Raw genomic sequence first — 12,123 nt, 5'->3', positions numbered from 1 at the left:
TTGCCGTGAGCTGTGGTGTAGGTCACAGACCTGGCTCGGATCTGGCATTGCTGTGGCGGTGGTGCAGGCTCTGGCATAGGCTGGCGGCTAGAGCTCTGATTAGACCCCTAGCCTGGGAACCTCCATATGCTGCAGGTACAGCCCTAAAAAAAAAGACAAAAAAAGAAAAAAAAAAGAGAAAGAAAATAAGTCATTCCCAGCTTGTTTGTTCCAATATGGTCATGGATTTAAAGTTTTACATGTTGATACTTTAGAGAGGGATTTGATCGTTAGTGCTTTTTGAATTTTTCATTTACCATTTTGTTCTTGCTAGAGTTCAGAGAGATCCAGTTGGACAGGAGGAATATTTAAGACTGGTTATTCTTTGCCAGTTAGTGTCCAGAAGGGTAGCATGAAGTGTGATAGACACTCTGTGGGTCGTGGTGGTGTCTTATTCATTACATTATGGAATCCTTCTTTCTTGATCAATAGACCATACAGAAAAAGAGTGGTAGCAGTGGTTTTTTATGTTGTTTTTTAAGATGTATTTTTGGATATTTTGAAATTCTGAGGGCTGTCCCCACAGCAAAAGGAAGGGTTCTGAAAGAAGTATTAGAAGACGAACCCACTAAATATTTTATGATTGACTATGGCCTCCTTTTCTGCTTCTTGCTACAGAGCTATCCATCACACTCCTCAGCAGACATAAATTCCAGTCTTCCTCCGATGTCCACGTTCCACCGTAGTGGTACCAACCATTACAGCACCTCTTCCTGTACACCTCCTGCCAACGGGACAGACAGCATCATGGGTGAGTCACGGAAATACCAGACCTGCTGTGGACGACCCATGTCAGGGTTTAGTAATCAAGGACCTCTTTTTTACTCCTTCATAATTGAACAGAAATCAAGCAATGAATTTTTTTCACATAACCAAAGGAATGGAAAAATGAACCAAACAGAAATTGTCATTGTCTTAACTGTCATGACTTTTGTGGTCGCAAGAAACTGAAATCGGGTTGCTTTCTCTGTTGTGAATGATTAGAAGGAATAAAGGTTTAAATAGATCACAGCTACCTTGCTTGTTACACTGTCCAACAGCTAACAGAGTGAACTTTCATAAGAGGGGCCATTGAAGATGAGTAAGGTAGAAGATGTAACAGCCTTGAATAGTAGTTTTGGATCACTTCTCAAATTCCAGTCACTGTGCTAAGCTTTTAAACATAACACATCCCTGTCATGTGATGGCCATAGATGGTTATTTATTAATAACGAGAAAGCTTCACATTCTGGAGATTGTGGCATTGTGGAGTCCTTCAGATGGGACATAAAGGAGGTGCTTGGGCATCCATGGACCAGAAGTGATTTGCTGCTTTTTCTCAGCAGATTTGCTAATGAGTTAAGACCCCAGCAGAATAAACTGAGCCACCGTCTTCTCAATTTTCATGATGTCCGTTGTGGTCCGCTGCTTAGGATGGATGGTTACCCCACCAAACCTCTGCTCCTGAGGGAAGAGCTAGGCAGGGTCTCTAGCTGCCCCTGGAGGAAGAGTCCAGGTTGTGGGAGAGGCAGCCACTGTCTTCTGATACTGCCTTGGACAACCCTGTCATTCAGAGGAGCACCACAGCCTGACGCTCCAGGGTCTTGTTCCAGCCTCAGACACCACTGCCCACCACCGACTCTAGTTCAAACTCAGACCCACACCTTGCTCACTTCCAGCGGTTCACTGATGAGAACATGAGCTGTACATTTTAGAGAGAAGAATGTGTTTAGACAGAGCAAGACTGCTGTTTAGTCCCCTGAGCTCGTTGCAGTTTCTTCATTTTCTTTAGATAGTCTCTGGAACTTCGGCAAATGGTGTGAATCACTTATGTGGGGGAGAGTTTTTGATGAAAGAGAAGAGAGGTGTTGTGAAATGTTGTAAATAGAATTCTGCCTAAATAATACACTCCCTGCTTATTCAATAATATACTTCACACTTGAGATGAGCCATCTAGAAGCCTTTCACTATCATGTCTCACTAAGCAGCGAATTTAGGAAAGCGTTTCCATTTTTGTGACTTTTCATAACAAAGCCTCTACAAACGTGTTGCATCAGTTTGACCTTGGAGAGCTATGGACAGAGGTCGTATGGGGAAGTTTTGTTAGCTATCAGTGCAGTTTTGGCAGATCCGAAAAACAAGAAGAAAGAAGTGCAGAACTGAAAGAGTGAGAAAAGCATATTTCACTTCAGTGTGGTTTGACAAATGGAAAGCCCCTTTTTGCAGTCATGAGGTCTAGTTATAAAGAAGGATGACCGGTCATTCATCCTCTTACAGGGCAGATTTCCTGTCTACTTATGGTTTGAGTAATTTTCTTTTTTTAAGACGGTAGAAAGGTAGAGCAAAAGCTTGAGATGAGGAAAGCGGACTTAGGCACTGTTTGAAAAAAAAACAAAAAAACTTGTGTTGATTTATTTGCAGAACCATCTTCCTGGGAGAGAAGCACTGGGACATGGGAAGAAAGATTCTGTGATATGGTGTGATTATTCTTCGTGAGCTGTGGTCCTTGGAGCCACAAGTCTCAGGGATGGAATTTGCTTTATTTAAGCAAGTTGGCTCATCATGGGCTTAGTAGATGAAACAGGATCGTCTTCTCTCTCATGGTCTGGGCAGGCTAGAGCCTTAATAGGTTACTTCTATGTACTAATGGGCTCAACTACATACTAAAGATGGACTTTAACTTGTTATACAGACTGAAGGGCCCTGTTTAAGTGGAGGGAGAGTCTAGATAATGATAAAGAAGCTAAAATTTTAAAAGGGAAATGTGTGAGGTTTTTGAAACACAGAAAAAGCTTTTTAGAAACACCTTTACTACATAAATCATTCCATAATCATGGGTGTACCTGTCAGAATCTACGAGCAGCATATGAGGAAGCTTTATAATCTCTTTTGGGGAAATAAGTAGACATGGTAATTCAGCTTTGGGCAGGAGACAGATCTTTATTAATTTGCATACATACAGTTATTACTTTAGGATTACTTGAGGGGAGAACATTCTACCATGCTCATCTTTAAAATAATAGGCCCTCTAAATCCTTCAGTTAAAATCCAGAGGAAAATTTAGCTATGATAATAAGCCTTAGTATCACATGGGGTCCAAGTGGCTCCTGTTTCTTTGCCCTTTAATTCTCTTAGGCTTTGGTTTGAGTTTCAGAGTGTGGTACAAGCCATGGATGGCAGTATGTCTGTATAGCAAGAAGAGAAGATTTCTTTTCTTGTTAGTGATACTTCCCTTACAAACAGTGTGGATTAATAGGATACATCTGTAGACTTTTGAAAATATTTGGCATATACTCACTCATTCTGAAATGCAGGAAATAAAGAAATATTACATTGCCTGTATCTCAAAGAATAAACAGAGCTAATTAAATAATTGGTAAATAGGGAACACATAGCCTGACACATGTTTGAGATTACACACATGATTCTGTAGAAAATGACTGTAAGCAATACTAATGCCATAAGAATGGGGTTCAAGCACTAACACATGGACATCACATTTTTTCAAGTTCTCTTGGTGAAAAGTTGCAAGGCAGTGCTATCTTTTCATAAATGGCATTGATGTCTCAGGAAGATGTTTTTTCAGTTCCAAGGAAGATCACTGCCCCTTCTCTCAGTTTTCATGTTATATTGTTATGTAATCTTGACAGTCAGTGATTGTCCTGAACCAGTCATAGAACAACAGAACTCATGTGGAATGACATCAGCAGTCAAGAACCATCAGACAGTAACCTCTCTGGAAATATGCTCCCTCACCTCTGGTTCTGCCCTCTGCATCTTAAAGACAGAAGATGTCCAGTGAGCCTTGGGATGGCTTGTGTTTAACTTAAAGGGTTGGCCGTTGTTTCTTGTTTTCTTTCATTTGCCCTTTCAATACCCAGTATCATTTTTTTTAGAAACACTTAGGATGGACAAAACTGACTCAGATAATATTAATGATGGCATTTTTATATTTTTGTCTTTTGTCTTTTTTAGGGCCGCACCCACAGCATATGGAGGTTCCCAGGCTAGGAGTCAAATTGGAGCTGGAGCTACAGCTCCTGGCCTACACCACAGCCACAGCAACTCAGCATCTGGGCTGCGTCTGAGGCCTACACCACAGCTCACGGCAATGCCAGATCCTTAACCCACTGAGCAAGGCTGGGGATCAAATCTGCATCCTCCTGGATACTGGTTGCATTCGTTAACCACTGAGCCGTGAAGGGAACTCCCAGGATTTTTTTTTTTTTTTAATGACACATTCATCCATGGATTTTTGCAAGAGTGTTACAGTAAAATATTTCACTGGTGGCATCGAGTCCACTACTTTTCTTTGAAGCCTTGCCAGCCAACTCTGGAGATTATTTCTGACATGTCTGACTTGAAAGGGTCTCTTAAGCGCCCTGAAATTATATGAATATAATGCACGGGACACCATGAATTCTTAGTAGTTCAAAGGATGTGGCAGGCAGTTAAGGATAGAAGCTCAGTCAGGGGATGCTTTAAAAGTTACCGCCAACAGAGCTTTCAACTTGATTCCTTAGACTTTTTCTGTGTAATGCTGCTGAGCGTATTTTAGAAGCACTGCGGTCCAGTGCCTCTGTGTGTGAGAGTAGGAAATGCATGTAGAGTTGGAAGTGTAATAAATTATTAGATACTAGCTCTAGAGAGTAGAATTGTCTAGAGGTCCATAGCCGAATACATAGTCCATGGAGATAACGTAGTCTACTTTTTTCTTCCCACCTGCCATATCCAGTAGCCCTTCCTGATCAAAAGGAGGATGGAGAGGCCCACCTACCATAACACAGCCCCTGAGGCTCCTCAAGGACTAGAGAGGCCACTACCCCCCTGGGAGACTCCATTTGTATACATTCCCAGGGTGTGACCCGCTTGTGGTCTGAGGCTACACACCCTCCCTTCTCCTGGGAGCGAATTGGGCGTGCAGCTAGCATAGTGGTTATAATAACTGTTATTGTTTTATTAGTCTTTAACCAGCCTGCTTGCAAACGCATGGTGTTTGCCATGTTTTTAAACCTCAAACCAAACAGTGTGAACAGACTACCAAGATTGATTTAATACAACATATGCTAAAGATTACCCTGGAATATCTATCTGGTTTATGAATTAATCTGGTTTACAACTTTCACTTCTCATGACATGTTTGTATGACATGATGCGTTTTAGTGTGTGGCTTCTCTAGTAGAAACATTATGTCCATTTCCCCTTGAGGACTTGGGTTTCACAGTAATTTTATTATTAGAGAAGTCACATTAAGATTTGCTTTGTCTTTTGCAAGAATCTTGAGGCTTCACGTACCCCAGTTGGGTGATGCGCAGGCTCAGAGCCTAAGAGTAATAGGAATTTTATCCAGCAGTGTCAGGGCATCTTAATTACAAAGACCACCCACGGAGAACAATAAACTGGTTTGATTGAAGTCTTCTCATCCATTCCCTGCACAGGGTTGGGAGGGCCCAACTTCCCCCTTGAATTCCTAGGAATCCCTCCTGCTACAAATGAGTGTGTTGTAGCCTATATTTGAGTTTTTATTCTAAATTTGTAGGTAGTGGGAGTGCCAGAAATGCTCCTTCTTTTGTTATCTTTGTAGAGACGCTCATGACACTTATGCTGCTTCTACTAGTTTCACAACAGGAAGGTCACTTGGGACACAGTTCAGGAAAACCTAAAGTTGAAAGCAGTCATCTTCTTTCAGACAAAGACACTATGAGTGGCACTTCTTCCTCCTTTTGTCTTGGTGACATGCCCAGGCTGGGGTTATGAGTGTGCAATAATGGGATAACACATTTTCCAAATTCTGATTTTCGGTTGTCAGAAAATCAGGCACCACTCATCCTCCTTGAACTCAGGTGTGTTCTAGCGGGAACTGCCATTTCCCTACAGCTGAGATTGAGACCGAGGGTGGTCCCACATGTAGCTGAAAGTACTCAGCCCTTCTTTCTGCTCCATCTTCTCACCAGCAGTAGCACCTGTGTTGAAGCCATCTGAACAATGCTTGGGTAGCTGGCAGTGTCGAATCCTCCCACAAAATTACAGTTCCTCTTAATAACCACTCATCTCCCATTCATATTTATGTTACCACTCTCTCTCCCAGAGACATGATTATTTTTCTCTCTTGAGCAAGAGAAATTGATAAGAGCCACAGTAAATGTAAGAACTCAGTCCAGTTGTCACCAAGTAGGGGCAACAGTTTTTCTCTTTATTTCTGTGACGTGGGCATTTTGGTAATTTCTAATAATATCGGTTGACAAAATCTCAGGCCTGGAAGAGTCATCATGTCCTGTTATATTCAAGGTGGAAAAGTGAATTTGATGAGCACATGTTTAATGAGAAGTAGGGTTGGCTAAATACAACCCATTACTTAATCTAGAAGAAATTTTGCTAGTTAAGAATTAAAAATATATTCACTTTCTGATTATTCATGCCCGTTAACCTCTGAGGAGCACAATTGAAAAAATGAAATCTTTGGGAGAATAACCCATGTACCTTAATAAGGGACTCTTGAAAATGTGTCTTCCCCACCGTTTCCTGGAACAGAACAAAGGAATTCCAAGTGAAAGGGCAAACTGGTCCCAGTAAACTGCTTTGAAATTTAAGCCCGTGGGTTGGTTCTCCAGCTGTTGGAAGGTAGAGGGCTTCATGTTAAAAAATAGTTTCTTCTTATCAGTGGCTTCCGTAAGTAACCTTTGGAGTTTTCGGAGATAATTTCAGGACAACGGGAGGAAAGGAGTTAAATTCTGTCTTTTATTATAGTTCCTGAGTTCTGATCTCTCCATCTATAAAACAGGCACTAATAGAAAGTTTAGTTAGATGTAGTTAGAAAGGATGATAAGGCTTGTATCTTATCTCTTATAAGGTATGATTTTTGGGCCACGTGTAATTTATTTTTTAAACGTCCTTAAGATATTTGTATTGGTTTTCAGTTCTCTCTGGTTTCATGTAAATACTTTTTAACACACTTATTATTCTCATTTTAAAACTGTTCAAAGAATAAATCCTTTGAGAACTACTACAGCAGCAAATTTTATCTATAATTATAGCAATATCTTATCCTATTTGGGTTTAGTTTCTTTGTTAGATAATGTAATTTTTTTCCAGTGTGGCTCCGAACTTTCATTTCATGAAGATCTCTTTTATAGTCAAGCAGAATCACAAATTATTTTGACTGGAAACTATAATTTTAATTATAAAGTATATACGATGATATTGCTTGTGGGTGAAAAATATACATGTATGTAATTGCTTCTAAAGACCATGATAGTATATTAAAAATATTAATGCTCTATGTGTTTTCAAAATCTTTATTATATTCTTTTTAGAATTGTCTTTAGTTTTTAAAGAATTCCTTAATACAGAAGCTTTTATTTTCACACCAGATATAATTTCGGTTATCTCATATATTAAGTATTTTTAATACTCTCAGTATCTGTGAGTACCTTCCAGTAGCTCAGTTATCTGATGTCAAACTTTCATTTCAAAGAACTTTCTTACACATGAAATCCTTAGTACTAAGAACTGATATATTTTTAATATTGTGAATTTGCGATATGAAAAAGAATAGGCTTGTTTTTTCAGAAGGCGATTGTGTTCTTTTTATCACATACCAGTTTTCTTTCAGTTTTAGTAATTAGCAAATGAATATGGGTGTGAGTTTTGTTAGCCAAATAAAGCACACATTGAAAGATTATCAAACTCTCACACCCAACATGTAAATATATAAAAATAATAAGCATAATTTAACTGTGCTGAGCAGAGGCCAGGAGAATGAAATCATAACCTGGAGACAAAGATAATTTGACCACTTGAGATCTGATCCCACAAGTCTATTCTACAGATGTGGAAACCCAAGATGACACATTTGCCAGAAAGTTTGCTTGCTTGAGTTAAGGATAGGGATGGGAATTTTGAAAACATTTTAGATGTGTGATGAAGTTTTGCTTGGATTGATTAGTTGATTTAAGATTTCCTTTTCTTATTTCACTCTAAAATAGTGAGAAACATCTTCCCCTGGAATTTAATAGGTTTTGTTTAAATATTATGTCTATTTGCTTATGTTGAGGCCTTCATATATGTCATAAAAGAGCTCCACTGACTGTACCGTTTTATAAAGGCACATTACCTTCCAAAGTTACTTGTTAACTGGAGCTGGCTTTGAATTATGTACCAGAATCTACATCCTTTTATTAACAGAACAGTCATGGCTCTCTATCCTTCCAGGGGATTTGTTCCAGCCCTCACCCCACCCCCAGATACCAAAATCCAAGGATGCTCAAATGCCTTACAGAAAATGGTGCAGTATTTGCATATAACCCTCTCACATCCTCTAATAAACCTTGAATCATCTTTAGATTATTTATAATACCTAATACAGTGCAAATGCTATGTGCATAGCCACTGCGTATGGCAAATTCAAGTTTTACTTTTTGGAATTTTATGAAATTTTTTTCCCAAAGACGATTGATCTGATATTGATTGAATGCTTGGATGCAGAACCTATGGATGCAGAGGGCCAACTGTACTCTTTGTTCATCTCTTTTGTAGGTAAAAACACAAGTACTTAAGATAATAGAGATTGCTTCATCATTATAGAGACTTGTTTTATCTCCAGAATTTGAGGCAGTATTGACTTTTAGTAGCATAACAGTTCTTCAGTTTCTTTCAGTGTGGACACACACTTAAAATATGTGGAGAGTATATGTTTCTTAAAAATATTTTCCCTCCCAGAAAGCCAGGCCTGTTACAGATTTTTTTTTTTTTTTGCTTTGTTTTGTTTAGTGTGAAACTCTGAGAGGAATATCTCTTTTTGCTATATAGCAAAAAAAAAAAAATTTTTTTTTTGAAAGCAGATGTAAATCATTCTTGAAGATAATTCAATTTCCTATATAGAATATAAAGAAAAGGCAAACTTTGGGGACTTCAGAGACCTGAAAGTACTGCATACTCTTCAGTAGTGAACATCCCATGCTCACCTGTGACCATTGGCCACTAACCACTCATAAACAACAAGGACAAAAGTAGTAGCAACTGCGACACTTTCTCTTTAAACCAAGGTGTCAGGTTTATATTTTATCTGTAAAAAATGTAACATGAATATATTTGACATCTACCTCAGCAAACAAATTAATGCTAATTAAAGATTAATGTGTTGTAATTAGCATTAAAAATGCAATTAAATTGTGAGTAAATGGACCAGGAATAGAAAATTGTTCCATGTCTCACTGCCTGGTTTTTCATATTCTGCCTTTTGTTTTTGCAGCAAATAGAGGAAGCGGGGCAGCAGGCAGCTCCCAGACTGGAGACGCTCTGGGGAAAGCACTTGCTTCGGTGAGGAAATATTGACTTTGGACTTCACATGCACCATTGCAGAAGGGTGAACTTTAATCCGAAGTAGACATTTAGAATTTTAGAAAATGAATGGCAGATAGCTTTGATTTTTGGAAAGGCTAGCTTCCATGCATAATGGTCGTTGGAACATGCAAAGAGAGTGTTCTAAAGATTGCTGGTCCCCTCCACCTTGCCTCCTCTGCTAAACGGCAGTCAGTCATGGATTGGTGGATATTCTTCAAGCCTTCAAGAGTAAAACTTTTCTGGGGAATTCCCATTGTAGTTCAGCAGGTTAAGGACTCAACTAGTATCCATGAATATGAGGGTTGATCCCTGGCCTTGCTTTGGTTGTGTGGCATAGGCCTGCAGCTGCAGCTCCAATTCGACCCCTAGCCCAGGAACATCCATATGCTGCAAATGCGACCCTAAAAAGAAAAACAAACAAAAGAGTTTAGATTTTCTATCTTGATGTCTTATTTTCCTCTAAAGTCATTTGTGTGCTCATTGACTGACCAGCTAAGACTGACTTTGCAAGGGGCAGTTCTAAAACACTTTGAAAAAGGCATTTTAAAAAGAAACAAGGAGTTCCCCTTGTGGCTCAGCAGCTGACAAACCCAACTAGTATCCATGATGATGAGGGTTTGATCCCTGGCCTTGCTCAGTGGGTTAAGGGTCCCACGTTGCTGTGAGCTGTGGTATAGGTCGCAGATGCGGCTCAGATCTGGAGTTGCTGTGTCTGTGGTGTAGGCCAGCAGCTACAGCTCCGATTCGACCCATAGCCTGGGAACATCCATATGCTGTGGTTGTGGCCATAAAAAGACAAAATAAATAAATGAATAAAAATAAAAATAAATGACCATAACTGAAGTCCATGAGAAACTGTCACATAATTGCCATTAAGCTTTTCTGCTTTGCCTGCCCACTACCTGTAGGCTAGAATCTAGCATTCCTTGCATGTTCACTAGTGACAAATGCCACCCTTTCAGGTATTGTCTTCAAAGCTAAACATGATCCTTTTCAAATGTAAAGATTTGTTGCTGTAGCATTTTGTCTCTTCAGTTGGCTTTTCCTTACCATTGGGGGCTGAAGATGAGTTTGATTTATATCAGCATTGTGGCCTAAGGAAAAGTTTTTTCTCTAATCTGGGCACTCATATGCCTTGGAATCAAATGCCTTAATCATAGTGAAGAAGGAGTTGGACAGAATTCTCACAGATCATGTTGTCTGACCTCTTGTTTTGTAAAGGAAGAATGGGAGGTTTGGAGTATCTGTGTGGTTTAATGGCCACACAGCCATGGGGGGGAACAAGAGGAAAAGGATTAGAACTAAAGTCTCCTGGAGTTCCCTGCTGGCCTAGCAGTTTAGGATCCAGCATTGTCACTGCTGTGGCTTGGGCTCCATCACTAGCCTGGGCATGCCGTGGGTGTGGCCAAAAAAAACCCAACTAAAGTCTACTGACCCCAATCCAGTCCTTTTCCCACTATACAACCTCAGTAGCTCTCTTCTGAAAAATCAATTCAGGTTTTCATTTTAGAATATCAGTACTGTAGTTGATTGTTGAATGTGTTTTGTGACTTGGAATTTGTAAATGAATTGCATTGACACTATGTCATTTAAACTTATTGAATATTTCTTTCCAATGAATGAAGGCTTGTTTGTTTTTTTTTTTCTCTCCCCACTGTTTTAAGATCTATTCTCCAGATCACACTAACAACAGCTTTTCATCAAACCCTTCAACTCCTGTTGGCTCCCCTCCTTCTCTCTCAGGTACTGTACCACAAATCCACTGCATCACTGTCAGTTTACAGAAAGATTTTCCCCATATACTTCCTGCTCTACCAAATGGAAACTCACTCCCTCCAAAGGCTCAAAACATAACATATCTGAAAAGACAAATAAGAAAGGGTGGGAGAGACAGGCCACCATCTCAAAGTAAAACCATTTAAACCAAAAAATTAGGTGTTTTTAGAATTTAAAAATGCCATCTGAAATTTAAAAATGAATTTTAAAATGCCATCTGAAAATAAAACCATTTAAACAACAACACAAAAAAGGTGTTTTGAGAATACATAGGCATGTGGGAAACTTACTTCTAAAACTTTTCTTAGCTCTGTAGAAAACTCCCATTGTGGCTCAGCAGTTAACAAACTTAGCTAGTATCCATGAGGTCGAGGGTTCCATCCCTGGCCTTGCTCAGTGAGTTAAGGATCCAGCATTGCCACGACCTGTGGTGTAGGTCACAGACGCGGCTTGGATCCCTAGTTGCTGTGGCCATGGTGTAGGCTGGCAGCTGTAGCTCCGATTCGACCCCTTGCCTGGGAACTTCCATATGCAGTCGGTGCAGCCCTAAAAAGCAAAAAAAATAAATAAATAAAAGAAAGAAAATACTCAATAAAATACTCCAATAAACCATCTCTAGGAGAAAAGCCAGTTATATGATCATGAATAGGAATATAGATTAGGTAGTCATCAAATATAAACTGTTCAAAAGGATCAATTCCTACAGAAATTTTAGACCTTTCAAATTCCCTCTTTAAAGTCCATGGAGTGTTTGAAGAAAACCATAATTGTGTATATAAATTGTGACATAACTGTGTGGAGTGAAAAAGGATGTTTGCCTTTGAAACAGAACAAATTAACATGACCCATGGCTTCAAATAATAAAATTATAAGTTGTTCTCTTACAATGAGTAAAGCATTGTACTTTTCAGAGCTCTATTTAACCCTTCCAGTCATAAATGCTTCCAGAAAGTCCTGTCTGGTAGATGTTCTTCGGGAAAAGGACAG

The 12,123-nt window shown here is 39.4% G+C and overlaps 1 protein-coding gene across 50 annotated transcripts in view; it reads left to right on the top strand.

The window, feature by feature from the left end:
- The window catches only part of TCF4 (transcription factor 4), a 365,126-nt gene that overhangs the window by 314,506 nt on the left and 38,497 nt on the right, over positions 1-12,123 (top strand). For all 50 annotated transcript variants that reach the window (XM_084966820.1, XM_084966808.1, XM_084966752.1 and 47 more), the window contains 3 exons: positions 658-790; positions 9,269-9,336; positions 11,025-11,103. In XM_084966820.1, the coding sequence (XP_084822946.1) occupies positions 658-790; positions 9,269-9,336; positions 11,025-11,103 (280 nt within the window). The remainder of the gene's footprint in view (positions 1-657; positions 791-9,268; positions 9,337-11,024; positions 11,104-12,123) is intronic.

Source organism: Sus scrofa, chromosome 1, assembly GCF_054392235.1.
Source record: "Sus scrofa isolate SSC_HxYL_T2T_F1_AM1 chromosome 1, Sscrofa_HxYL_maternal_Yorkshire_Landrace_v2.0, whole genome shotgun sequence".
Classification (NCBI taxonomy): domain Eukaryota; kingdom Metazoa; phylum Chordata; class Mammalia; order Artiodactyla; family Suidae; genus Sus; species Sus scrofa.
This window is presented reverse-complemented; position numbering and strand designations above follow the sequence as displayed.